Source organism: Scomber japonicus, chromosome 3 (genome assembly GCF_027409825.1).
Source record: "Scomber japonicus isolate fScoJap1 chromosome 3, fScoJap1.pri, whole genome shotgun sequence".
NCBI classification, from domain to species: domain Eukaryota; kingdom Metazoa; phylum Chordata; class Actinopteri; order Scombriformes; family Scombridae; genus Scomber; species Scomber japonicus.
In genome coordinates, this window is record NC_070580.1 from 13,622,632 (window position 1) to 13,647,511 (window position 24,880).

Here is a 24,880-nt window from a genome sequence, read left to right on the forward strand (position 1 = left end):
CATCAGTCCCATTATGTCGAAGCCTTGAGTGTCCTCTCCTGCGCTTTTGTGGATAACAGGCTTTCTCATGGCCCGCAAAGCCAACTCGCATCACGTCATTTTGTTTGATTTGTGCAGATGTTTGCATGAGTAAAAAAAAAATCTTATGATTCCTTGAATGATTTATGTAACCAAACTGGCATTGAGGGTTATCGATAAAAAACGCCTTTCGTTTTCGTTTAGGAGTAATAAAAGGCTTGTTTACCCCCTCAGGTTTGGTGTCTGTCCACGCAGGGAAAATGGTTAAACTGGGGAATAATTTCAGCGAGAAAAATAACGGGAAGGTGGTTTCTGAAGACGGATTTGACACCATCCCTCTCATCACACCGTTAGATGCCAGTCAGCTGCAGTTCCCTCCACCAGACAAGGTAAGAATATATGCATTTGATATTCTCCATTGATTTGGAGAGTCACAGTGAGGGGTCTTTACAGAACAGACCCTTACTCTATTTTCCATCATAGGCCAATAAGGCTGTTGAAAATGAAGAAAAATCCAACCTTGAACCTTCTATGAACTCGTTTCCTCATGCAGCTATATCTGCAAGCTGATTGGGTCTTTTTTTCATGTGTGTACATGTGTGTTGTGTGTCTCTGCCAGGTGGTGGTGAAGACAAAGGCAGACTACGATGGTGAGAGCAAGAAGGGAAAGCTACGATCTCCTAAAATTGCAGAGTTCTCAATAAGCATCATTGAAGGCGTATCTGAGCGACTCAAAGTAAGGATAGTGTCACCGTCTGTGTTTCATACATCATCCCATTTTTTACACTCATGCTCTCAAGAAAACGTGCATAAGCTGGAGAGCTGTTTCCCTGCAGGCTCAGGACATTTGTCACGGCTGTCATCATATTCCCCCATCCAAGTTATAGTCTGTGGTTCGCTCGCCCAGGCCACCTTCATGTCCTATGTCCTGCTGCTTGTCATCTTGTCAGGCTACACAGGGAGAAATAATGCACATTGATTCACTTAACCCCGCCCTGAAACTCTCATTAATTCAGCGGCTGCCATGGTGATAGCCTCCAAACAGCAGCATCCCTCCCACCTCCCTCAATGCCCCCTTGGCCCAGCAGATGAGTTAAGCTGTTCACTACGTATATCATGATGTAAACATATGGTTTGGTAAAGAAAAAAAAAAGAAAAAGAAAGAGCAACAATCCTGGCTCCAGATATGAGATGAGAGATGAGAAAAAAAAATTGCATATATGCACATGACTCACCAGTGCTTTTATCTTTTATCTTTTAAAATTCATAATGTTTTATACACCACTCTCACTCCACATTCAGAATCAACAGATGAAACTGTCTCTACGGTGTGTGTCGAGCTTCCTTTGGTAGTAGAGAGACATTTGAAAGGCAAAGAGGTACATCAGTGTCTCAGAGAACGCAGCTCATAAACTCACATCGCTACTTTGAAACGCTGCAGGCAGCTCTTTCATCACAGATAGTCTCTTTCATAATCTCCTGTTGCTTTGCTTTGTACAGGTTGTACTGTCTGCTCAGATATGTGCAACTGCAGGATTCACACAGAGACACAGACACAGACAGATAAAAAGGAAATATATGTTATGCTGTTAACAATCTTATCAAACCTCACTGATCCATGTTTGGGAAAGAGTAACGACATGCATCAACTCTCTCAAAGAAATCCTCGTGCATGTTCCGTCAGCATCATCATCATCACCGTACAATAAGTCTCGGCATTTCCACAAGGATTTCTTCTCTTTTCTCTGTTGCAACTGCGTCAACTTAATCAGAATATAAAACAATTTCGCTGACGTCGTTGGAAATGATCAAATTTCTCCACAAGCGCTCATATTGACTTTGTGAGCCATAAAAAGAACTCAAGCGCATACTGGGGTGCAACATCTTCGGCAATAATGAGACTATTTCTCCCACACCTTGTCTTATCCCCCCTCCCACATTCAAGAAGCACCAGTAGCCATTATGTAACTCCCCTGAGAGGTGAGAGTTGGGCTGTACAGATGGTCACACAAGCCATTTTCCTGCCGGGTTACTGTATGCAGAATATCCTGTAACCCTGACAAGCTGTTAGTCACTGTTATAAATACATCCAGCATATTCAGATATGTAACTTAGGTGCACTTTTATCTACACTGGTGTCTATCTTTTCTATGGATGTTTTTCATTTCAGTATTTAAACCTTGCACTTCTGTTTAAAATAGAAATAGAAAGAAGAGAGAATCTTTCAGAGAGGTTTGCCCTCTTATCTCCTTTCAATAAAACTGATTCAATAGGTTTGTGATGTTCTTCCTCTGAATGGTGAAATAGACTTTGTGCCGACACTGGAGCTGTTGTCATTTCTCCTTTAGGTGACTTTGCTGGTGATCTGTGCTCTGGCCTTCCTGGTGTGTGTGGTGTTCCTGGTCGTCTATAAAGTCTACCAGTATGAGCAGCCCTGCCCCGACAGCTTTGTTTACACGGTAAATACTTTAGAGAATCATTGTTTGTGACTTGTCTGATGATATGTTAATAAGATTTTCTATGCTTCTGTGCTTCATAAACATGTTTTTATACTTAAGCTTAGCACCTGTAGTTTTTTCTGAATTGAACAATATAACCGTAGAAATTCAAGTGAAATATACTCTTTATTTACCACCAAAGCTCAACTTTGAATTTCCATGACACTGTTTCCATGAGCAAATTTTCTGTTTATAGACATGATCTATTGATACTAATGTCTATTGATACTAATGTCAATCATATCAGTACTTTCACGTTACCATCTTTTGTTTGTATTTATAAAAATTAAAAGTTGAATTAATGAAAAATGAAACACGCCATTCATAATTCAATACAATTTTGCTGATACAGCCTATCTTGAATTGGTATGACCAGCATGATGGCTAATGTTAACAAACCTTTAATAGATATGGCCTATATATTGCCTCTATAATAATACTGGCCTTATTGAGTTATTATTGTGCTTGCTGACTCAGCTTCCAATAGCTTAGCATTTTAGCTGTTATTTATGGTTTCTCCCTTTAAAACCAGTGGCAATAGGGTTAGTTATTTACAGTAGCATTGGCTCATTTCGTGTGAAGGCCTAAAACATTGTATTGATTAAGTATAATGAGGCCTGTCTTGTATTGAGACTTGTTTTCTTGTTTGGTTTGTCTGGTGTTAAACGGTATTGCTCCATTTTGTCAGTCATCCATCCTTTTTTCTCACATAACTCTGAGCTGTGAATCACAGCAAGGTTCTTTACAAAAATCATTATTCTTTCTTGAATCCTTCTTTTGTCACCTTGCAACTAGTTTTTCCTTTTTTCCCCACTTACCCATTGTGTAAAGTGACAGATTACGTGTCTCTTGGCGTTTTTAATCTTGTAACACCCCTCTCTCTCTCTCTGGAGCAGCAAGGTCGCTGCATGCCGGCTGGGATGTATGGCAACTACCCCCCTCAGGGACCTGGGGGCCGCGGGCGCCTCTTTACCCTCATCAACCACTACAACATAGCGAAGCAGACCATCACTCGGTCAGTATCACCATGGATGACCATCATGTCTGAGGAGAAGGTCACCCAGCAGGAGACGGAGACCGCCCAGAAGCTGGCTTAACCAACCTGGGATCAGGAGGTGACCTCACCTGCTGCAGGAAAAAAATAAATAACATGGTTGTGCCATTCAAGCAAACCTCAGTCTTTTGGCATTCTGTTGGGTCAAATCAACTTCTCTTGTCTGAGGTGCTATGCTCCCTTGTTGATGTAGTTTGATCAGCTGATGTGTGCTGTAGAAGGAAATATGTGGAAATTATGAACACGTTTTCAGTAAAGCAAGTCGTACAGTTGGCTGGATTCATGGTTTGTTTGAATAGCATATGTTGTTATTTATATACTCATCACAACAGAGTGGCAAATGTGTAGAAAAAGCCACAGAAACACAAACACCAACACACAGACAGACACACACACACAACCACACACACACACACACACTGTCTTTGTACATACACATATGTAACAGAACTCACTTTAGTATTCAGATTGTGAAATGACTGTGAACCATCTCATGTCTGCGTCGCTTGTTTAAACACACATGCACGCACGACTACAATAACAATCCGTTTGCTTTCAATCTCCTTCTTTTCAAATACATCATATACTGATAGCGCATGCAAGGCCCTGTGAGGTCCAGCGAGTGGTAAAATTGTCATGAGGCAACAAAGATGCAGCATATTTGCCATTGAGGTCCATCTGTGTCAAAATATTTTACTGTCATGATATTGTGAATAATTGAGGCTTGACCTGGAGGAAAGCTTTTAACCAGCGAGAAAAATACTATTTTAAATTGTGTTGTTTTGACTCAGCCCATACTGCTCTCTGCATATAGTGCTGTTAAGGAGTTTTTAGTATTTGATGCATCAAGTCTTTTTAACCAGCATTTTATGATTGTCTCCATCTACAGTTGAAATCTTTGTGAACACCATGTGGTTTTTTTGCGGGCTACACAAGACTTAATAATCGTTACTTTTCATAGCATAACTTTTATGCTACTGTATTGAATGTTTTTGCATTGCTAGTGAAGACACTGTATTGTGCAATGCTTCGCATTAATTAATGTCACCAGATGGCTTATTGGCAGCCATCAGAAATACTAGACTTAGGTTGATGTAGTGGAACAATCTGACAGTAGTTGCTTGTCCTGTTGCTTTTTTCTGTATTTGTCATTTAAATTAAATTGTCACAAATTATGTACCTTTTTCAAACAATGTAATGATTACCATTGAAGTGCATTTGCTACATAAAAATGTTAAAATTAAAAACTGAAATAAAGTGCCCACATTTCACACCGACGTCCTTGTGGAATCCATAAATGAGCAAAACATTTTGTAATATTAGAAGTAAATCTTGTCAGTCCTGCTGAAACTCTCTGAGTGCAGAAAAATGAATGCATCTTTAACAGTTTCATTTCCCTTGTGTTAAGATCAAAGAAATATTTCTGAGCACTGCGCCGCTTTCACCGGAATATAGGTTAATCCTAATAAACAGATTAGCAGAAATATCAGGAGGCTGCATGAATCAAATCTCCTGTCGACAGCTTCTTTTCTTTAGAAGACACTAACCCAGACAGGCCATGACTTTCTGGCTGCGCTGGATGTTATCTGAGAGCTCAACATACATTTTAATGTATTAGCAGTTATTAAATGATATCCTGAAGTAAAGAAAGAAGATACAAAATGTAATTTAAAGTATGGCTTAGTTTTACTAGGATGTGAGGGGTGTGCCAGTACAGTTATGCTGTGATACATAAAACAAATTCTAAGTTCTACCGCTCAGTTTCCTGGAAAGAAAATATTCTCAAAGTTTGACAGTGAAGTATAATTTATGAATCTTTGAGGGACACAAGTTTGTATTATATTTAAAATACACAAGACTGCAAAGTCAGTGCAATGCAAGTCTACATAGAACCCTCTAGTGCATTAAAGGCTGTTCCAAATGAGGATCAACAGACATCAAAATCTGTTTTTCAGTCACACAACCACAGTTATTGTCAATCAACCATTATTAATCCTTTTAGTGATAGAGAAAGACTGATATTCCAATTGTCACCACGCCACCTCCATACAAGTGCTTCTTCTAATGTAGAAGCTGCAATCCTAAAAGCACTGGAAACAGATTAGTAAAACAGTTAAGATCAGGGAAGGCCAAACTGTCATCTCCACGTGAACCCAGAATCTCCATGAAGAACAGAGACTTTGAAGTATTGTCATTTCATCCTCAGATCCAGGCGGTGAACTGTACATTCAGTCTCAGTGTTGTTGTCTTTACATATAAACCAATATGTGCCAGAGCCAGAGCCAGATGGTTCACTGTCATATAGTTAAGAGTCCACCGTGGCAGTTGTGTTAGCTGTCATACCAGTCCAGGAAGAGGAGCGAGAAAGAGCACATGACCAGGAAGAAAAGGATCCACACCCGGAAGCCAGCATTGTTTTTGATTGCCTTGTGAGAGAAGTTAACAAAAGTGACATTTTACTGACAAGATTTATGAACCCCCCACCTCCCAAAAAAACTTTATATGACGTATATGTCACACATGCAGAGTAGATGGGTTGGTTGTTTCCATCCCAAGAACCTTACCTCTCGTATATCCTCATTGCCTTCTTTAACATTCTCTGTAGCACCAACAACCAGCTGATGAATGCTGTCAATCTCTGTTTCCTGTCATGAGAAGTGAAATGAATAATCAATTGATTTCAAATACGGCGTATTCTGAGCCAAGCAGGAAACGTAAGGAACTCTGCTTACTTGCTGAAGAACTTTCTCAGCGAAGATCTCCTGGAGTCGTGAGATCTCCACCACCTTCCCCTCAATTTGCCTGGCAGGCACAAAAAGGGAGGCATGATATATTCCATGAAAATAGAGTGCCTAGCATATGTAAACCCTTCCAGATGGCATTAGTATTATTGGGGCAGGTCTGGTGTTTGGTAATTTTTACCTCAGGACCAAAGGAATTTTGTTCCATCTGGAACAAACATGATTTTATCTGGATATCATGAAAATGATTCCATCTGCAAACACCTATGTCCCTGGGTCATTTTAATCCTGTCTGAATCAACATCTGGTATTTTGTATAACTGTCGTCTTGCTCAGCTGGCATTTCAATCACTATGGCCACTAGGGTAATTTAGTGGGAGGTAGGGTGACACTGTAGTACACTCACACAAGAGCATCTACATCACTTATGCATTGCTACTTGTGCAACAGCCTAAAATTACCCAGCTCTGCTGATAATACTGATGCTGTCTAGAAGACGGGTGATGAAAGGCAAAGTAATACTGAGGGAGACTCACCTCACTTCATCCACCAGGTTGTTCATTTCACTGACCAGCCTCTGGTTTTCCTGCTCAAACTAGACAGAAACACACAAAAGTATTGAAAAGTCTTCATAAAAGATGCTTTACACTTAAAACTGACATATGGCAAATCTGTGAAATTAGAAGTCAAGATATGCTGTATGTTGCATATCCTGCAAGACACTGTATTATCTAAACCCTCAAACTAATTTTCACAACTTTCATTCTCCGTGAATACCTCCATACTTTAGGGACTCAAGAAAGTAATCAATAGCACTGTACATTCAGATGTATGGCTGCATATTCATGAGACACATACAAATCTACATAATTAGATCTACGTATATTGTATGACATGAACAGTGTATAATGATGTGTGAGGTGCCACACCATCTGGATCTCCTCAGGAGAGAGCTCATCCTCCAATCGGCCCTCCTCCCACAGGTTGACACTGTTGTCCAGGACCTCTGACACAGTCTTTTCTGAAGGAAGGAAACACAAGTCTTCAGCACTTCCTTCATCATCACTTACTCAGTTCACTTTCTGAGCCTCTTAGAAACTATATTACACAATAATTATTATTATTATGTTTGCGCACATGTTTTTCACACACAATTAGACATGTATTTTTATTATGTTATTGTTACATGCAATTATATACTGAAAAGTAATACAAAAAAGTCAATTAAAATGTGCTTTCAGTTAGTTTCTCTTCAGTGATAATGAGGTTGAGGCTTGAAGGGTTTCATGGTTCTCTTAATAATCCAGTTAACACGATAATGACAATGAAAACTGTTTTTTTGGGTCATTACTAAGAAACAACACATTTACAGTTATAATGTTGCTGTAACAAATCATATTGCAATTAAAAAATGTTTTTAAAAAAATTTAAAATGTAATGCTACAGTTGACGGACATGTTGGAAAAACGAGTGATGACAAATGCAGCCGTTGCCTTGCGTAAACCAGTGTTTTTTGTATGAGTATGTGGACATTAGACATTAGTTTATATAAATGATGATGATGATGGTGATTTTTACTGTTAACTTTCAAAACTGTGTGTCCATCGCCTGAGGATTTGAATCATATAAAGTGGTACAATTATAAGTTATTAGTACAACACTTTTTAAACTAGAGGCTGCAGATAAAACACACAGATCTGTCTTGCTGCCTTCAGATGATTGTAGAGATGTAATTACTAAACAGAAACACTCTTAAAATGTAAAAGCAGGTGTGAATAAAATACAGGTAAGAATGAACTATTCATCAGTATTGCAGTACAGACTACTTTGCTAGTGCTCTTGCTACAGTCACTTTACATTTGTATGTCTGATTTATTCACATCTAAGAAAACATCCCTTCATTTTAGTTTCACAAATATTTTGTATTTCAGTTACTTCTGCTACTTCCTGTATGTTCTTGTTAAACACACAGGGAAAAGTGCACTTTCCAGGACACAAATACACTAAACAGTCAGTAAAGAACCAAGTCACAGCTGCAGGGCTCCTTGCGTCAGTCTGTGTGCCGCCACAGAAATAGAGCCCAGTGTCTCAGGGGACTCACTAACTTACCAGAACTTTCCTCCTTGACAGTCTTTTCCTCAGTGGGCTCTACTTCTACAGTTTTCCCCGTCCGAACATGGTGCTCTGATCCCAGTCTTGACCTGAAAACAAAGAGCACAGGGTCATGTGTCTAAAAGAGCAACGTGCCTTCAAGTTGTTGCAGTCCTATATTCAGAGTAAACAATAATAGATTACATGAATGGGATTTTTATAGAATATGTGCTTTGCAAATACTCACAGTCTCTTCTTGTCCACCATTCTCTTGACTCGAATTGCTCTCTGCTCAGAATAAATCTTACATACTCCTTAAAAACAAACACAGGGGACACACAAGTGAACATGTAGCCACTAATCCCCAAAATATGGCTCCCTTCCTTATCAACAAGTAAATGTCCTGGAGATAAAAAGGATGGGCTCAAAAAAAGCCTTTAGAGGACAATTTAATGAGTAGCATGAACTCACCTCTTAGATACATTTCAATGAGGTCCAGCACTGCCCCCCTATGCTCCTTTATCTGGGCTGATGTCACCTGCTTCTCAGCTACAACGACAACAGCAGCATATTAAAAGATATACTCACTGATTTTGGTGCAGAGCCTAAATGTAAACACCAATACAAAATCCTCTCAGCTCACTGTTGATGTGTTTACACTCAACTATGAGCTGTGTATTTTAATGTATTGTACAAGTGCAAGACAATATCAGCATCACCTGATGGCATATTGTAATTTCTGATAATATTTGAAGTCATATGGTGTCGAGTAATAAAAACACACTTTACCTTCATTGCGTAGCTGCTTGATGGCCTCAGAGCAGGTCCTCATGAAGATCTGAGCATCCTGGTCGATCTGATCTCGTTCACTGTCCGTCATACGGGTGAGATCTGATGAGATGAGGCTGTAAAATAAAGATAGTTCACTACAATTGACCGTAATACTGACAGATCCCTCCCTAATTTCCATATGTACCCACAATCATTCTCTTTACTCCTTCTATCCTTATTCAGGGTCATGTGAGGCAGGAGTCTCTCCCAGTATGTACTGGATGGACGGCAGAAGAAACCTTGAACTGGTCTGGTCTCCAATTAATGTCAAACATTAGCGCATCAAACCCGGGACCTTTCATGCAGTCAGTTCAGACTAAATGTCTCCCTCTTGTGGACTTCTCAAATACAGCGACACAACTGGATTTTGTATTGACTGGCAAGCTAATTTTGGACAAGAAGTATCATATTAACAGGACAGATTCACAATTTTTCAAGTCTGCCTTAAAACAATAGTTGGGAGCCCACATTAAAATAGAAACAGGTTTTGCTTGTATTTACTCCAGCTGTTCACACTGGCCATTAGAAGATCCCCTCTAAATACAATTACAATGTAAGTGATGGCCAACAAAATCCACAGCCCTCATTTTGTATAAAAATACATTTGATAGTTAATATGAATCTTATATATGAGGTTTCTATATATATGAGTTAGTCAAATAAAGTGGATACCTTCCATAGCTACAGTCCTTTTAGTATAAAATTCCTTCTTTGTGTTTCCTCGGACAGTGTTTTCCTGTCGAGCTGTGGTGGAAGTGAAGTAACAAAAAGAGGGACCTTGGCACTACAAGGGCTATAACATTGAAATATTTCTACATAAGGGGACTATTTTGAATGGCTGAAGCTTCATATAAACTTTAGATAAACGTTTAAAATACATTTTTGCACAAAAAAAAAAGACTTATTTCATCCCCCATTACTGACACTGTAAGCACATCAGGAAGGGATCTTTTAATGGCAAGTACAAGCAGGAGGAATAATTACAGCTTCTTTCTGTCATTTGGGCACCTGAATATTGTTAGAAGACAGACTTGAAAAAAATATGAGCCTATGCTTTAATGTATAACCCTGAAATTGAAAGAATGAAAGTTGCTGTAATGAAATATGAAGTGAACAAGCCATCATTTAAAATAATTATGGCAACTGTGGAAAAAAAGGTTTTGTTTGCTTGTTCAAGCTGCAGTCACACATTACAACACATTCTATTTAATTCTATTCTAGGCAGGCTTTAATGAGGCTTTTAACTTTAACATTCGTCATACTTGGACTGACATGGTGGCCGGCTGCACTAATTATATTCTAAGTGAATTCAGTTCAAATCCATAGAGCATAATTATTCTGTCAGATAAAGTAAAAAAGAAAAAAGAAAAAGGAAGTTGATAAGAAAATTCGAAGACAGGAACAGCTAATAATGAGACTGAAGGTAGACAAGACTCGCACACAAACCTCTGATGGCTTCTTGATGGATTTTCCCACCGCTAAAAAACTAGCGTACTCCACCCAGAGACATTGGTAATGTTGAGTTAATGTGTTCAGTTGAAGCTTTATCAACAAACCAAACAAAACATAGGCTACTCCACACACCCACACCTACAGAACACAGAGGGGGCCTTGAAGGGAGGAAGGCCTGGATTAGTCCCAGGGCGTGATTTGTTCTCCACTTGGTTGCAGCTCAATTATTCCAGACAATTAGACTGGAGCCTGCCGCTATGGACCACCCTACTTGCTGCTGACCTTGTGCCAGCAGACACTCCTGCAGCACACACACATTTTGGAGGCACACATTTGGAGACACGTATTTGACAGTCCGATCAAATCAGCCCTGACTCCTGACCTCTTCTGAATTTTGTCAGAATCAAAGTCATTCTCCCTTCACCAGCCTCCTATGCAGCCTTGAATGGTTCTGACCCGCCACTGTTGTTGATTGTGGTGGATTAGTGTGAGACTTACCTTCCAGCGCTCACATAATCTTTCCTGTGTTGCAGCAGAAAGTCTTTGAGCTTGGTGATGTTTGTGATCTGTCAAGATAAAGTGAGAAGATGCATTAGTTGATTTCATTACCTTCATGTTGATGGATTTTCTTTCAACGCTATGCCTCAGTTGGCTGGCTCTTCAAATATGCCAACCATGTCAACACGGCTTAAGAAAGGCATGTTTTAGACGTGTACCAGGAAACTACCCCCCCCCACCCCCCACACCCCCAACTACATTTAGACAGAACCAGAGTAAATGTATAATTTAGCATTTATTGAATGCGACAAGCGACCAATGTCTGTCTATCTCTGTGGACTCACAATATTTACTTTTGACAATTTCTTCAACTCCGTGACATACTAAAATCAAACTTGCAATTTCCTCGTCAAACAGCTCTCATAAATAAAGCTGTGAGCTGCTGAATACAGAGCTCCGACAGAGCCATCTCTAATAAGTTTTTAAATTCATGATCTGTTACTATTTATCACAGAGAAAATGTCCAAGTGTATGTGTACACAGGGAAACCAAAGGAAACTTGGTTCAATCCAATATTTGCTCCTGTAATTCGGTCAAATATTAAAAAAGACCAAATTGCTTCCCTGTCCACAGAGCTGTGCTGGCAGGGTACGAGTGGGTGTGAACGTGCACACAGCGGGCTCTGTTACAACCAGAAGAAGACAGAACTCAGACAAGCCGAGGATTGAAAAATGACACAATGAGTTTGACTGTGACAGCGACTCCAGAACGTGGGAGATTATTTTGATAGCATAAACGACGCTGTCTTCGGCCTTCAGCCTTTTCACTCTAACAACCTCAATTATCAAATTGCCTTGGCTGTAAGGAGTAATCCAGCACCAGTCGTCTAATAATGTCTCTAAACATCCATTCCAAGCGTCGCAGTGACCTGAAGCAGTGTTTTATTTGAGCTGACATTTGAAAGATGACGAGTTTTTTCAACGTAGAGAGAAGGTGTCAACATAAACAGAGCTGAGCAATTTGTTGGAAACCTAGATCCCCGTCTCTGGTTCAAAGAGTAGTTCTTGTGACGTATCGCACCGCTGTGGGGCACATCATGCTAACCCAAGCAAAGGGCTGTTAAGGCAAGCTGACCCTTGTAATAATACAATTATTAGAGGTCAAGAGTTAATTGTTGTTCAGAGCAGTTGAGCTTGGAAGGGGGTTTAGGGATAGAGGAGAAACTTTCTTACGGTTCAAAGTCAAACGTTGCGTTGTGTGGCGTTTCGGTGAATGAGGAAACTTGAAGCGAGCTCCTGACTGTGAGTCCTGAATTACTAACACACTGGTAGGATTTTCCAAGCCTACAGCCATAAAATCCCCAGTGAATAACCTGCTTCTTATAATGTCTTTGGTGATCTTGGGTGGGAAAGAATAGGTTAGCTTTTAAAAAATATATTTGAGTAATTTAACAATGCATGCTGCCCTTCAAATATGTATCTTAAAGCAGCGATAACACATTTATTGTTTTTAATTTAAAAACTGCTACGTAAAAGTTGTTGTCAGTTGTGGCATCTTAGTTTATGCTTCATAAGTTTTGGGACCTTTTTTGTGTTATTTCTCACTTCCTGTATGAAACATAGTAAAACACAATTGTCATGTTAAATATCTATAATTTAGAGAATTAGCTGATTAAGTGATTGGTCAATTGGCAGAAGAATGGGCAATGAATAATCTTTTAGTCTTTTTTTAAAAAACAAAAATGGAAAATATTCACTGATGTCAGCTATCTTTTATTAGTTGTCTGTAATAAACCAAATACATCTCTGTATATCTTTGAGTTTGGGAGTGTTAGTTGAACAAAACAAGACATTATGCACATCACCACCTTGAGCTCTGGGTACTTGAAATAGGCATTCTTTGTAATTTGCTGACAAAATAATCGTTATTTGCTGCCTTCATTTCGTCTAAATGACTGAGAATATATTTAAACTGTATCTTTATGGTGCAAGTCTTTAAAAGGAGCCACATTTGTCCAGACCTGTGAGTGTTAAAGACGTGGAATGATTAAGTGATTATTATGATCTTATTATTTTACTATTTTAAGTAAAACCAGCTCTAGTGGTAAAAATGTTATTTACTGGCCAAGAAAACCACCTTGGTTTCAGTATGTTTTTTATGCTACTCTTGGTCTGCCACAAAGTGGAAAATATAATCTTTAAAATGGCATGACTAATTTATCTTTTACTATAAACTATATTTTCTGCTTGCAATTGGCACTTGGCTTAAGCCTTTTATTTATGTAAAAAGTATACAGCATGTGTCTACGGAGCTGTGTTCATGGAAGTACACCTTTTTGGCCAGCAGGTAGTGCTAAATCCACAGTGTTGAAACATGCTGAATCAGAACAGACATGCGGCAGAGGCGTGTATGGGGGTGTGTGTGTGTTGTGGGGGTACCAGGGAGTGTCAAGAGTGCTGCTCTGGGGGTTGAGCTGTCTCCTGTGTGTATACATTGGAGCTCAGATTCCCAGCACAACCTCAAGGGTTTGCAGGGGGTCAGAGGGATCAATTGCTCTTGTAACTTAAAACCCTAAAGAGCAAGTAATTCCTCAACAATGAGGAAGGGGGTGGCCTTGTGCAATGTGGCTCAGCGTATATGTGTGTATGCTGGTATCTGTGAGTCCGTGCGTGTGTATACGTGCCGCTGCATAGGTGTGTGTGAGGCAGAACTTGCAGTGAAGGCAGGAGGAGACAGTCTGCCGGGCTACATCTAATCTCGTCATCATCAAAGACCCCCACTTTACCTCCTCACTTTCTCCTTCCCCCTGCTTCCCTCCAGCCCCGACTGAGCCCAAACAAACCATCAGGGGGGATTATTATGAGGAAGAAAAGAGAAAAGGCTTAGCTAGCAGATTTATAAAGAGCTTGGATGCCTCTTTGTTTTCTTAAATCCAGGTAACGGACAGAATTTGATGATGACTGCCCTGCTTTAGTTTAAGCCCCTGTGTGTCCTGACCGAGGGCGATCCATACTGACGCCATGCTATGTTGTGTTTCGGTATGTGGGCCTGATACAGAGAGGATGCTTCAGTGGAGAAGACTTAACCACATGTTGATTTTATTATCATGTTTATGTCTGTCTCTCTAATCGCTTCAGTTATGTCTTCTTATGTCTATTTTCTATAGACACTATAAACAAACAAAAAGCGCCATCAAACAAAGTTTTTAAAGATTCTTTAAAAGTGACTAGCTAAAGCTCTATTAATGTTGTGTTTTTATTTATTTTTATTTTTACTGGATTATTCGCTTGGATTAAATACAGTACTGATGTTTGTACTAATGATTTTTGATCATGTAGGTCAAATTATGCATGGATACAAAATGTCATCTAAACAAGGTCGCCATTCATTTTCATCTCATGGGGAGTCTGAATCATACATTACTGATTTGCGACACTGACTGAGGCACATCTGTGAAGACGTCATTATAAAGTTCCTTAGACAACTACAGCACTGATTTTGCGCTCGAAGACACATTTTAGATACATATTTAACTTTTCTCTCGTCTACAACAAATTGGATGCATTTAACAGGCAAGAAGATCATCTCTGTCAGTTACAGTGTAGGTGACATCACCAGTTTTTGGGGCTACGCAGCCAGCTTTGGACAAATTTCAGTGGAAAACTGCACTGTTGCATTCTGAATCAAACAAAATGTGTTTAACCAATCAATTTCATATGAAACAGATGTAATGGCTGCATTTAACTCATCAAAAACTTGGACACCACTGTAGAAAAAAATGAATGAATAAACGTGAAGTGAATGCACATGACAGACAAGAGTCATTATTTAGAAAAGCAAACACTTGTGTCACAGGTGTCCCACTACGCAGTGCATTACGGCTCAGCAATGAACGCTTTCTGCCTACACAGTATCTGCAGGTATTATAATGTAATGTGTTGATCTGATATTGTGACTCTATAAGGAGCGTGATTATGTAATACAGCGATAATACTGTTTGTGATTCCTGTTAGTTACTTTGATAATATTTGGGGTTTCACAGATAGTGTAATAACAGAATATAAAGAATTTCTGAATTATAGGAAGAGAACACTCATGTTTACTGGTGTCTGTGATGAGCTGTTAAATCAACATGTTAGCAGCATTTACCTCCAGTTAGTTGTTTTAACACCTGACTTGCTCTTAAAGCTCTACTCGTATCAAGCTTCATCTCCTCTTTCAGAGTGTAAAACACAAACTAATAAAAATCAGCACACCTTACCTTTAAATTGGGGAAATGCTTTATTAAAGGCAGACTAATTAACTAGTAATTTTACCAATGTTTACATGAAAGGGTTAGGGTTAGGGATTCTTTTTTTATCCCCTTTAGAAAAGATTAGAAAAAAAAATGACATGCTTGAAATGTTCTAATAAATAAATATAGATATTGCTGGCAAGAGAAATATAAAAACATCAAACTTTAAAACCTGAAAATTCTCAGATCTGTAAATAAAGTGATTTTTCCCTAATTCTGAATCTAATTTAACAATTATTGATAACGGCAATAATAGCTACTTTACTTTTAAGGTATTTAAAACTGATATTTTTTTCTTTTTTTTAAAGACAGAAAAAAATTGGGATTTTACATCTTGGAAAATCTTATATATTTCTCAGGACTGACAAAACAAGGACAAATTAAGATGGGTGACAATCCTAGTAATCCTATTTTATGTTATGGAATATAAAGTGTGCTCATTTTTTTAAGACTTTCAAGCACATAGCCTGTCCTGTACATCAAAGACTGTAAGAATTTATAAGAGTTTTGGCAGTAACAGGACTTTTAAAGGAAAATGCCTATTCTCTCTTAACTCTAAATTTCTAACGGTCAAGGTAAAATGATTTCTGTACATACAGAAACCAGCAGCATTATGCATGTACAAAAAAAAATCCTATCAGCATCTGAGATGGTACAGTTGATTTGATTGAAGCCAAATCATTTAAGGTATGGAGAAAGCAGCTATAAAAGTGTGTCCGCCTGTAAACAACAGACTTTCCAACTGAATGGTTGACAAATTCCACCAATATTGTAATACTAAAGTCTCATTAAAAGCAGAGGAAACAGGACACAGAGAGCTGGTACCTCTGAGGCAGCAAACAGACTGTTTCTGTTGACCTTTGCCATCAACAAAGCCTTTCATCTACTGTAGATGAATGGTGACCACAACTGAAGCCCAAACAAAATGTTTACTGCTGTTATTTTAACTATATTATCTGCTTTAGCTTCACTTGACACATTGTGTCATGTGAAATGACAGTACGTAATTAATACCCCATGCTTTATTCCACTAACATCTTTATCTGGAACAAAAGGAACACTCAAGTCTTTACGCAGATGAGCACACATCTGTTGCAGTTTCATGGTTAAGACTCCTTGTATTTTAAAGTGTCAGGGTCAAGTATGCAGCCTCGAGTCATCTCTATTAGAGGAATGTTCAGTGATTGTAAATCACAATAACTAAGATTTGTCTAAGCACAAAGCTTGACAACATTCTTCAAAAAGAATCCCCATCTGCTGCTCTAGTCTTGCTACATGTTGGCTTTAAATTGAGCCTGGTCTATTGAGCTCAATGTTACTTTTCTTCCACTTAAACAATTTAGTCTGCAGAGAGTATCTGGTGCCCATCTCATGATTTAGAGTTTGACATACATCTGCAAATCTGCGCTTCACCACTTTTTGCTCTGTTTTTATTTTTATTTTCAGGAATCATGCAAAAAAACTTTTTTGGTGCACGCACTAAAACAAAATCAAGATTGTGCTCGGGCCTGACAGCAGATGCCTCAAAATTCAATTTGCCTGGCTTTCATGAGAAAACAGTGCAGAGATTAGGCTGACTGGTAAAGAGACCATTTAACAGCACATTCATCTCGGGGTGATCTCAGGAAATCACTTCCCCATGGCCAAAGTACTGACTCAGTGCAGTTTTGGCTTAGACAGCTGTATGTCAGCGTGTTTTACCCGTTTGCAAATTTTGTGACTTGATCAGAAATAAAAAGGGGGAAGGTTTTTAAGTCTCTGTGAGTTGGAAAAAATATTACACTTACAAACATTCATACTGTTTGCAATTTAATGAGGCTTTAGCCAGACTCTGCAGTGTCTTCTAAGACCTAAATCCTATAATTTAATAGTAAGGATTTAGCCTATTATTTCCTATATGAACTGTATTCACTGGACCTGTGTTTTGCTATTTCATGAATATTCAAATAGGTATATTTTAGCTACTGTACTTAGGCTATGTGCTTCTACCGTTAATGTTTTAACTTTGATACATTATAGATGATAGCTTTTATTTTAAGGCGCTTTGCACAATATTCAAGAACAAAAAGCACATTTGCGCACATGAGCCCTATATTCCCAAAATGCTCGACATCCATGACAACTCATAAATGTCACTACTGTGTACAATCTGCTGCTGCAGCTGTGCAACATCTGTATGTCACCTTTTAGAAGCACTAAAAATCTGCAAATGCTCTGCAGTTTTACCTGAATGACAACACTAACAGGAAAACAAGTATACTATAAACTACTTCATAGATTGCTTTCCAGTTTTGAAATTCACCTTTTATTGAACCTGCTGACATTACTTGGGTCGATTTAATCCAGAGTATCCCCAAAACATAACTCTGATGACATTTAAAATGTTTAAAAAACATTTAGGAAAAATATGAAGTAAACCAGATTCTTATAAAATTCAAACTAAATGCTTTGAGTATACATGAGCGTACTATTTCAATGTGAAAGTTTACATTGGGAAGAACCCCCCCCCTGCCTGCAACAGTACAACATAGTTTTAAGTGCTGGCTGATAGCCACACTTTTCAGCGTTTCAAAGAAAACACTGTGAGAAGGAGCCAATTTTGGAATACCAACACGAAAGGCACAGTGGGGAGCCAGGCACTATTTTCTACACACAATTTAACAATTTTAGAGTGACCTCCTCCATTTAAACTCGAGAAGGGCAGCATGCTGTGGAGAGAGATGAGGTGAGCGGTGAAATGAAGATCACAGTGCCCCAAACCGACCCCTATGAGGTAAAAGATTCCCCTGACCAAACCCCACCCTGCTAACACTGGCCCTCTTATTAGTCAATCAAGCCTTTTTTGCACTGCTGTGAAAGACGCTACATTTCCTTTCTCAATGAGCTACATTTTGAGTGGAAAGCGGCCTCATAGGACCACTGTGTATTTGTCAACTTTGATGTTTTCTTTCTATTTTTGTGAAGCTTCAGTGGGAACTTGGAAAGTTATGCATGTCTTGAAGGGCACCCACATCTGTTGTGCATTAGGTGCCGGCCGTCAACATTGTTACTGGGGGACCTAATTTAATATTTTCTCTGTTTTGATCTTCCACCTTTAATCACTGGGTCTTGGGAGGATCGGCTTTCCTCAAGAAATTGTTCGAGAACCGAAAGAAAATGTTATTGCAGCATGTTTATGGAATCGTACATGTGAAGAGAGGACTTGCACAAAAAACACTGCCTATGTCAAGCTGTACAGAGAGAAGAATGGACAGTTGAGTTCGGGGAGATGTGGGTGAAAACCGCGACATAACTGTAAGCAGTCAGGACATTCCAAACTCGCAATTTCAATTTCTACAAAAGCTGTTTCACCAAGATGGTTTGAGATGGTATCTGCAGCGCGAGGGAGACAGCGGTAGGGGGGGAGGAGAGCAGAGAGCAGGCACCACAGGATAGGTTTGGGTTTCTTTGAATCAGCACCACTGCTTTTATTAAACCACCATTTCTAATATCAATGTAACAGAACATAACAAAAACCTGGTTGTGCAGAGCTGATGTGACTGGGCTCAGACTGATGGTTGACATCAGGTACAACTTAAAATCCTGACTCCCCCAGGGAAATGTAGTGGTTCTTCAAGGTGCCTTTGAAGAGGTTTGTGTTCATGATATTCATGTCAGGCCAAGGCCTTGTGGCTGTGTAAGCAATGCTCATGACACAGAGCAAAGCCTTTTTGATGCCAAAGGCCTCCTTCTGCCAACCATTGAGGATGTTTCTGTACTCTACAGAACAGAATTTAAGTGTTTTTGTCAAGATCACTAGACTAACTTGACACCACTGTTGCCTTTCCTGACAAGTTTATACAGTCAATATACCATGACAAAACAACGTCTGGTACACAGGTACTGAAATCAAAATGTGATTATAACCTGAAGTTGTATATTGGCCTAATATTCCAACTCTGTTAGAATTAGTTCAAGACATAAGAAAATGAGCCATGTCTTGCCGTTTTGATTCCAGGCCCATCAGTGTTGGGGGAGGTCTGGCACTCTTAGCACAAACTATCCTGGACTAAAAACTTCTGTGTGACCAGTTGGTCCAATGTGATTTACCTTGCCAGGCAGCTGGATTCACTAGATCATGGCATCACGCCAGAATCCATCTTGTCAGGCTTCAAGTTATGCACTTGTGTCTGAACCACCAGCGGCTCAGACCAATCAGTGTTGCAAATCCAGCTTCCTTGCAAGGTAAGATGGTATGGTCAGTGCATCCAATCACCTGCCAAGTACTTTTTGCCTGCCCTTTTCCAAACTGTTTCCATGGACAACTTCTCTGTAACAAACCACCTGACACATCTAGTTACAATGTGATTACTTTTCAAACTATTTAGCTTTCTGACCAAATCTCAAACAGGCCATTTATATTTTCTGAGTTGCCCATATTGGGCAGGATCTGACAATTCCTGCAGTCTGAAAGATGTTCAAGTGACAACAGTTATTGTAATGTCACCACATATTCTTTCATCCATAATCATTTGGTGTACATTTTAAAATAAAACAATTTACCTTAATATTGATGTCCCTCCAGAATATATCCATGTTGGAGGTGGATATCTTTAAATTAAAGTTGTTGCAATCTAGAAGATAACTTTATCTCACCTTGTTTTTATTTAATTGGAACTAATTTATATATCAAAAGCTATCTTAAGGTTTTTTCATAGCCTCTGTGTTTCCTGTGAGAGTAAATGCTTTCTTACAGCAACACAGCAGTGCTGGGGTTACAAACCAAAGCTGGTATGACATTCAAAACTATCTACTTTGTTTTGAAGGAGTATTCATAATACCTACTACCTACCGTAGTTTTTACTATGTTGAAAGCTATATTAATGCCGCATTGATTTGGAAGTGGATGCACAGAGTCGCCACAGGACCAGCAGCCCTGTTAGCAACAATTCATTAAACATGAATCAGTCACAAACACAAAATGTACCTGTGATATACAAAACTGTGTCAGTCTGAACAAGGCTTTGGTCAGGGATGACAGTTGAAAGTAGCAGACATAAAGAAAGTTCAAGCCTAACTAGATGCTGCAATGAAAGACTGGAAAAAGAAAGCAGTTCACCTCTGTCTTAAAACCAGGGAATGACATGAAAGGTAACATCAGAGCAACTCACACATTAACTGGGAAAAAAATACAAACACACTACCAAGAATAAAAAGGTGACATGAATAGAACTAGCACACACATCAACACATCAGTACACTACAACACTGATATACACTACACCCCTACACCTGCTCATAAAGCATATATCCAATTAATGTTGGATGATATGATGATATCTGCTGTGAAAACGATAGCAATTTTGCCAGCTGTCAGAGATGTTGCCACACTGTTCATCTGAAGGTAGCTATTCATATATAGGGCCATTGTATTTATTGTTGAAAGTCAGTAAGCATGGCTGCTTTGTCACTTTTAGCTGGCTCAATCAAACACATATTTGTATCTATCAACAGTTTACCACTTAATTTATCATCAGTATAAATGTTATAAAACAATCTCGCTCCCCTTCAAGCTCATGCTCATTCATCAGAGTTGTACACATTCACTGCTGAGAGGCCTTGTTGAACAGCTATGGATAGCTGGTGCACACTGGACTTAAGTCAAACTGTGATTACCATTCCAGTAAAATCAAACAGATCGAAGTATTGACTAACCTGCAGTAAAACAGTCCCGTTTTTATCTGTCATTCAAACGTGAAGTAGGTTTTGATTCAATGCTAGCCCAGTTAGCTGGAGTTAGCTTCGGGAAACTTACCACTTCTTTCGCCTTCGGAGAGAAGCCGCTCTTGGGTCTGCTCCTCTTGAAAATTTCATCTTTGGTCGAGTCAAATCCCACTCCTATCGCCTTGTTTCTGGTCTTCACCGTCTTCACGCTGGCTTTGAAAAGTAGAGTTATATCCACAGCCATGTCTGGGTCTGAGCAGCTGCAGCGCGACGCCTGCTGTAAACAAACTGACACGTCACCACGTGGCAACGTCACTGTGCTGCGACTCGGTAGATTTTCCCTGAGACGGAGGAGAAAGCCTTACATTTCACCTTAACATTTAAACTGTATTTATTTATCTCAGCGTGTTTGGTAACTCAAAATATCTACAACCTGCACGCGTCTGACCTGATACCAAGATATCCTTTGCATTGATTCAGTTCCAGGTAGCGAAAATCTCGGAAATAATAAAAAAAATCTCTTAAATGTGATAACTTAAGTTTAAAAAGACTTAAGTGGAAGGCTTCACCTGATAGTTACATGATTTGTTGAATGCACAATTAACTTGCTGAATTTTCTGCACTGTACTCTTGTTTTTTAAAGCTGTAATAAGGACCATTTGTGCAAACAGATATTCAGTGTGTGTGTGTGTGTGTGTGTGTCTCTGTGTCTCTGTGTCTGTGTCTGTCTCTGTCTCAGAATAATGCCCCTGCAGATTATTGAAGGGATGTCCAGCAGGAAGCGGAGACCGAACTGGACAGACCAGGAGTGTATTCTTCTTGCTCAGCTGATGCAAGAGAGGAAAGACATAATCAGAGGAAAGTGCAGCACTGGAGTATCAATACAAGATAAAAGACAAGCCTGGGAAGAGATAGCCCAAGCCATTAATAATGCCTTTCCACAGATTCAGCGCACAGTGTCTGACTGTAACAAAAAGTGGGAAAACCTGCTTGCAAAGTCAAGGGAAGAGATCAAACGACAGAAAAGGCAAGCGGGTGCAGGTGAGGATAATCTGATGCTTCTTGGCAATAAAATGTCTTATAATTAGTATCATTAAATCTACAAATTTAAACCTGGTGAAATGAGCCAATAGCTTCAGGGTAGGTATGTGAGTTTGGCTGCAGAAGAAGTTTGAGTGAGGAACTTGAAAGAAGAAATAAGCAAATCTATTTCTTATTGTATGCATGTTAAATTGATTATACTCAACTCATGAGATATATGGCATATTTTATTCACAGGAGAGGGCCTGTCCCTAGAACACCTCAGTACTGTGACCAAACTAGTGATTTCTGTTATGAATCTCTCAGACATACTACAACATGACAGTGAAGACTCTCCAGCTGTACAGATGATGGAAAATCAACAAAACAGGTAATACAGTTTTGTCTGCTACTTTCATGTGCCTAGAAGAAGAAATATGTAACGGCCATGCTGAAGCAGGCTGCCTTTCACATCAGTTACAAAAGGCATGCAGTATTTTCTTACTCCCAGTCTCTATCCCAGTTAAATCGGAATAATCCAAAAAATGTACTTTCAATATCAACTTTCGTCCAAGTAAACTGTTTACCATGATGCCCTGCTACTTTGTTATTCAGAATAATAGGGACACTGGAAAGCTGTCGATATAGTCATTTTCAAAAAGCTGTGAGCAGTACAAACAGAGTCCATCCATTCACATCCACCGTATTGAAACAGATGCAGGCTGGATGCCACTAGGGGCATGTTAACTGTGGTTTTTTGGACCCGACTAATATTAGATTAAAAAACGTTTAAAGAAAGAAAAAAAAAGTCAGATATGTCAAACACTTATGACAAAGATATGTAATGGAGGCAGGATTTTACAGCTTAACAGTGAACTTCATTGTATAAAATCAGTGCACTGAAGCAATAAACTTCACTGGGAATTTAATAATTATAAATTGCTATAAAAAAACAACATAGAATAAAACCATATACGTTTGTATGCAACTTGAATTAAGCATTAAATGTACATAAAATGCTGCCTATATAACTTAAAAAAATATATATATCTGCGTACATTAGGCAATATATACATTGATACTGATATTCTGTGATTGACCAATATCGGCTGATATATATATATATATATATATATATCGGTGGGTTTCTAGTTTTGTGATTTGCGTGGACAAACCCTGATGTGCTGTGGTTGAAATCTTTGTCAACAAATTCAGAGACAAACTTTTTTTCCTGCCATTTCAGCTGTGATAAAGATGGACACGACCACACAATAGCGGAAAGATTTGCAGAAAAACATCAACTGACAGATCTTGAGCTTCCAGCATATGCTGCAGATCTAACCGCTTCTCCACCTGAACAAAAACTAACTGCTTTCACTAACATCCCTAAATCACTCGCAGTGCAGTTTAGTAGTCCTCGTTCTGCCATCTTCATTGCCTCTGGAGGTCAGTCAGATTCTCCCTGCTCTGTTTCTACGCCTTCAGCAAATTGCACAACTTTACAAGAGAGATCGGATTTGGAAATGTCAGTGTTAAAAAGACAAGAAGCCGTCCTCAAGCTGCAAGAGGAATATTATACACTAAAGATTAAGCTGCTGAAGAAACAAGTGGAAGACCCACCTACTAAGGACTGAAGGAGTTAGATGACAACCTGTTCTACCTGTGAAATGCGACCAACAAAAACACAGTGTTATGATTAGTCAATTTTAATGTTGACATTTGTATTGTGCAAGTGAATGAATTTATCATTATTATTATACTCATCTGTGTGTTGAAATGTGGTTAAACACTAAAAACAGGACATTTCATTCAGTATTAAGAATATGTAAGAAATGCCACTGCTGTCTTTATCACTTCCAAAAAACACATACTGATGCTACCTGGTCAGTTGTTTACATTAACTTCATCCACTCACTCACTTTTTTTCCAGTTGGGAATGCCAAGTAAGCCTTTTTTTACAGCTGTGGTTTTGACTTGTCATAACAGGAAAGGTGCAGGTGTAAATAATAACAGTAGTGATGGCTCTGTTCCATTTAGGTGTTCCTGTAAGCAGTGCCAGAGAGTCAGCATGCACAATACCAAAAACCCTGTTACTGGAACACCAAATGAGTTACACCTGTGCTTTTTCTGCTGTGATGTTGAAATGTCTCACATGACAATGATATTTTCATTGGATGTGTGAACTTTGATACGTTATTGCGTTAAGCTTGTCGAGTGTGTGTGTGTGTGTGTGTGTGTGTGTGTGTGTGTGTGTGTGTGTGTGTGTGTGTGTGTGTGTGTGTGTGTGTGTGTGTGTGTACAGTACCAGTCAAAAAGTTTGGGCTTTTGACTGATATGATGATGATCCAACAGCAATTTTGTCTGCTTCAGGCATCCATATGGCTAATCACACTACATTATGAATGAAATGAAATGTGTATCCTGGTAGGTGTTGGCAGTACATAATCACAAACCAAAACCCATTAAAATCATTAAGTAATATCAGATATGAGTTTGAAGTCCTCCTTCATTATACTTATTACCAATGTCTTGTAAATGTCCTTGTATTGTACTGTAATTACTACAGTAATGAACAAGTTACTGTATTCTCTCATAGACTCAGACCCATGATTATTTATTATGATTATTTCATTCATAAGGTGCTTTTAGTTTAAAAAAGTAATCCAACATTTTTTTGTGT

The 24,880-nt window shown here is 39.0% G+C and overlaps 3 protein-coding genes across 4 annotated transcripts; 2 read left to right on the forward strand and 1 right to left on the reverse strand.

Annotated features, from left to right (window-relative positions):
• Positions 1-278: 278 nt before the first annotated feature.
• On the forward strand, positions 279-3,613 carry LOC128355886 (neuronal vesicle trafficking-associated protein 1-like). 2 transcript variants are annotated; one of them, XM_053316266.1, is made up of 4 exons: positions 279-407; positions 638-754; positions 2,367-2,477; positions 3,413-3,613. In XM_053316266.1, the coding sequence occupies exons 1-4, from the start codon at positions 279-281 to the stop codon at positions 3,611-3,613; spliced, it is 558 nt and encodes a 185-aa protein (XP_053172241.1). The 2 variants fall into 2 exon arrangements, with proteins under 2 accessions (XP_053172241.1, XP_053172242.1); XM_053316267.1 differs by lacking the exon at positions 638-754.
• A 1,621-nt stretch (positions 3,614-5,234) lies between these two features.
• Positions 5,235-21,465, reverse strand: stx18 (syntaxin 18). The gene is made up of 11 exons (XM_053315416.1): positions 21,272-21,465; positions 11,184-11,251; positions 9,192-9,307; positions 8,874-8,951; positions 8,650-8,716; positions 8,421-8,512; positions 7,241-7,332; positions 6,848-6,906; positions 6,303-6,372; positions 6,135-6,215; positions 5,235-5,996 (listed from the first exon to the last, which is right to left on the reverse strand). Exons 1-11 carry the CDS (start codon positions 21,422-21,424, stop codon positions 5,901-5,903), a joined length of 972 nt encoding a protein of 323 aa, XP_053171391.1. The 5' UTR covers positions 21,425-21,465; the 3' UTR covers positions 5,235-5,900.
• Positions 21,466-21,541: 76 nt separating this feature from the next.
• LOC128355178 (uncharacterized) lies at positions 21,542-24,277 on the forward strand. The gene is made up of 4 exons (XM_053315417.1): positions 21,542-21,666; positions 21,920-22,221; positions 22,459-22,591; positions 23,444-24,277. The coding sequence occupies exons 2-4, from the start codon at positions 21,924-21,926 to the stop codon at positions 23,832-23,834; spliced, it is 822 nt and encodes a 273-aa protein (XP_053171392.1). The 5' UTR covers positions 21,542-21,666; positions 21,920-21,923; the 3' UTR covers positions 23,835-24,277.
• Positions 24,278-24,880: the final 603 nt, after the last annotated feature.

Excerpts from the sequence above, each read along its gene's own strand:
- LOC128355886 (XM_053316266.1), top strand. The coding sequence starts at position 279 with ATGGTTAAACTGGGGAATAATTTCAGCGAGAAAAATAACGGGAAGGTG. Across the intron at positions 408-637 it reads AGTTCCCTCCACCAGACAAG|GTGGTGGTGAAGACAAAGGC; the intron begins GTAAGAATATAT and ends TGTCTCTGCCAG. Across the intron at positions 2,478-3,412 it reads CCGACAGCTTTGTTTACACG|CAAGGTCGCTGCATGCCGGC; the intron begins GTAAATACTTTA and ends TCTCTGGAGCAG.
- LOC128355178 (XM_053315417.1), top strand. The coding sequence starts at position 21,924 with ATGCCCCTGCAGATTATTGAAGGGATGTCCAGCAGGAAGCGGAGACCG. Across the intron at positions 22,222-22,458 it reads GAAAAGGCAAGCGGGTGCAG|GAGAGGGCCTGTCCCTAGAA; the intron begins GTGAGGATAATC and ends TTTTATTCACAG. Across the intron at positions 22,592-23,443 it reads ATGGAAAATCAACAAAACAG|CTGTGATAAAGATGGACACG; the intron begins GTAATACAGTTT and ends CTGCCATTTCAG.
- stx18 (XM_053315416.1), bottom strand. The coding sequence starts at position 21,424 with ATGGCTGTGGATATAACTCTACTTTTCAAAGCCAGCGTGAAGACGGTG. Across the intron at positions 7,333-8,420 it reads TGTCAAGGAGGAAAGTTCTG|AAAAGACTGTGTCAGAGGTC; the intron begins GTAAGTTAGTGA and ends TCCTTCCTTCAG. Across the intron at positions 6,907-7,240 it reads CTCCTGAGGAGATCCAGATG|TTTGAGCAGGAAAACCAGAG; the intron begins GTGTGGCACCTC and ends GTTTCTGTCTAG.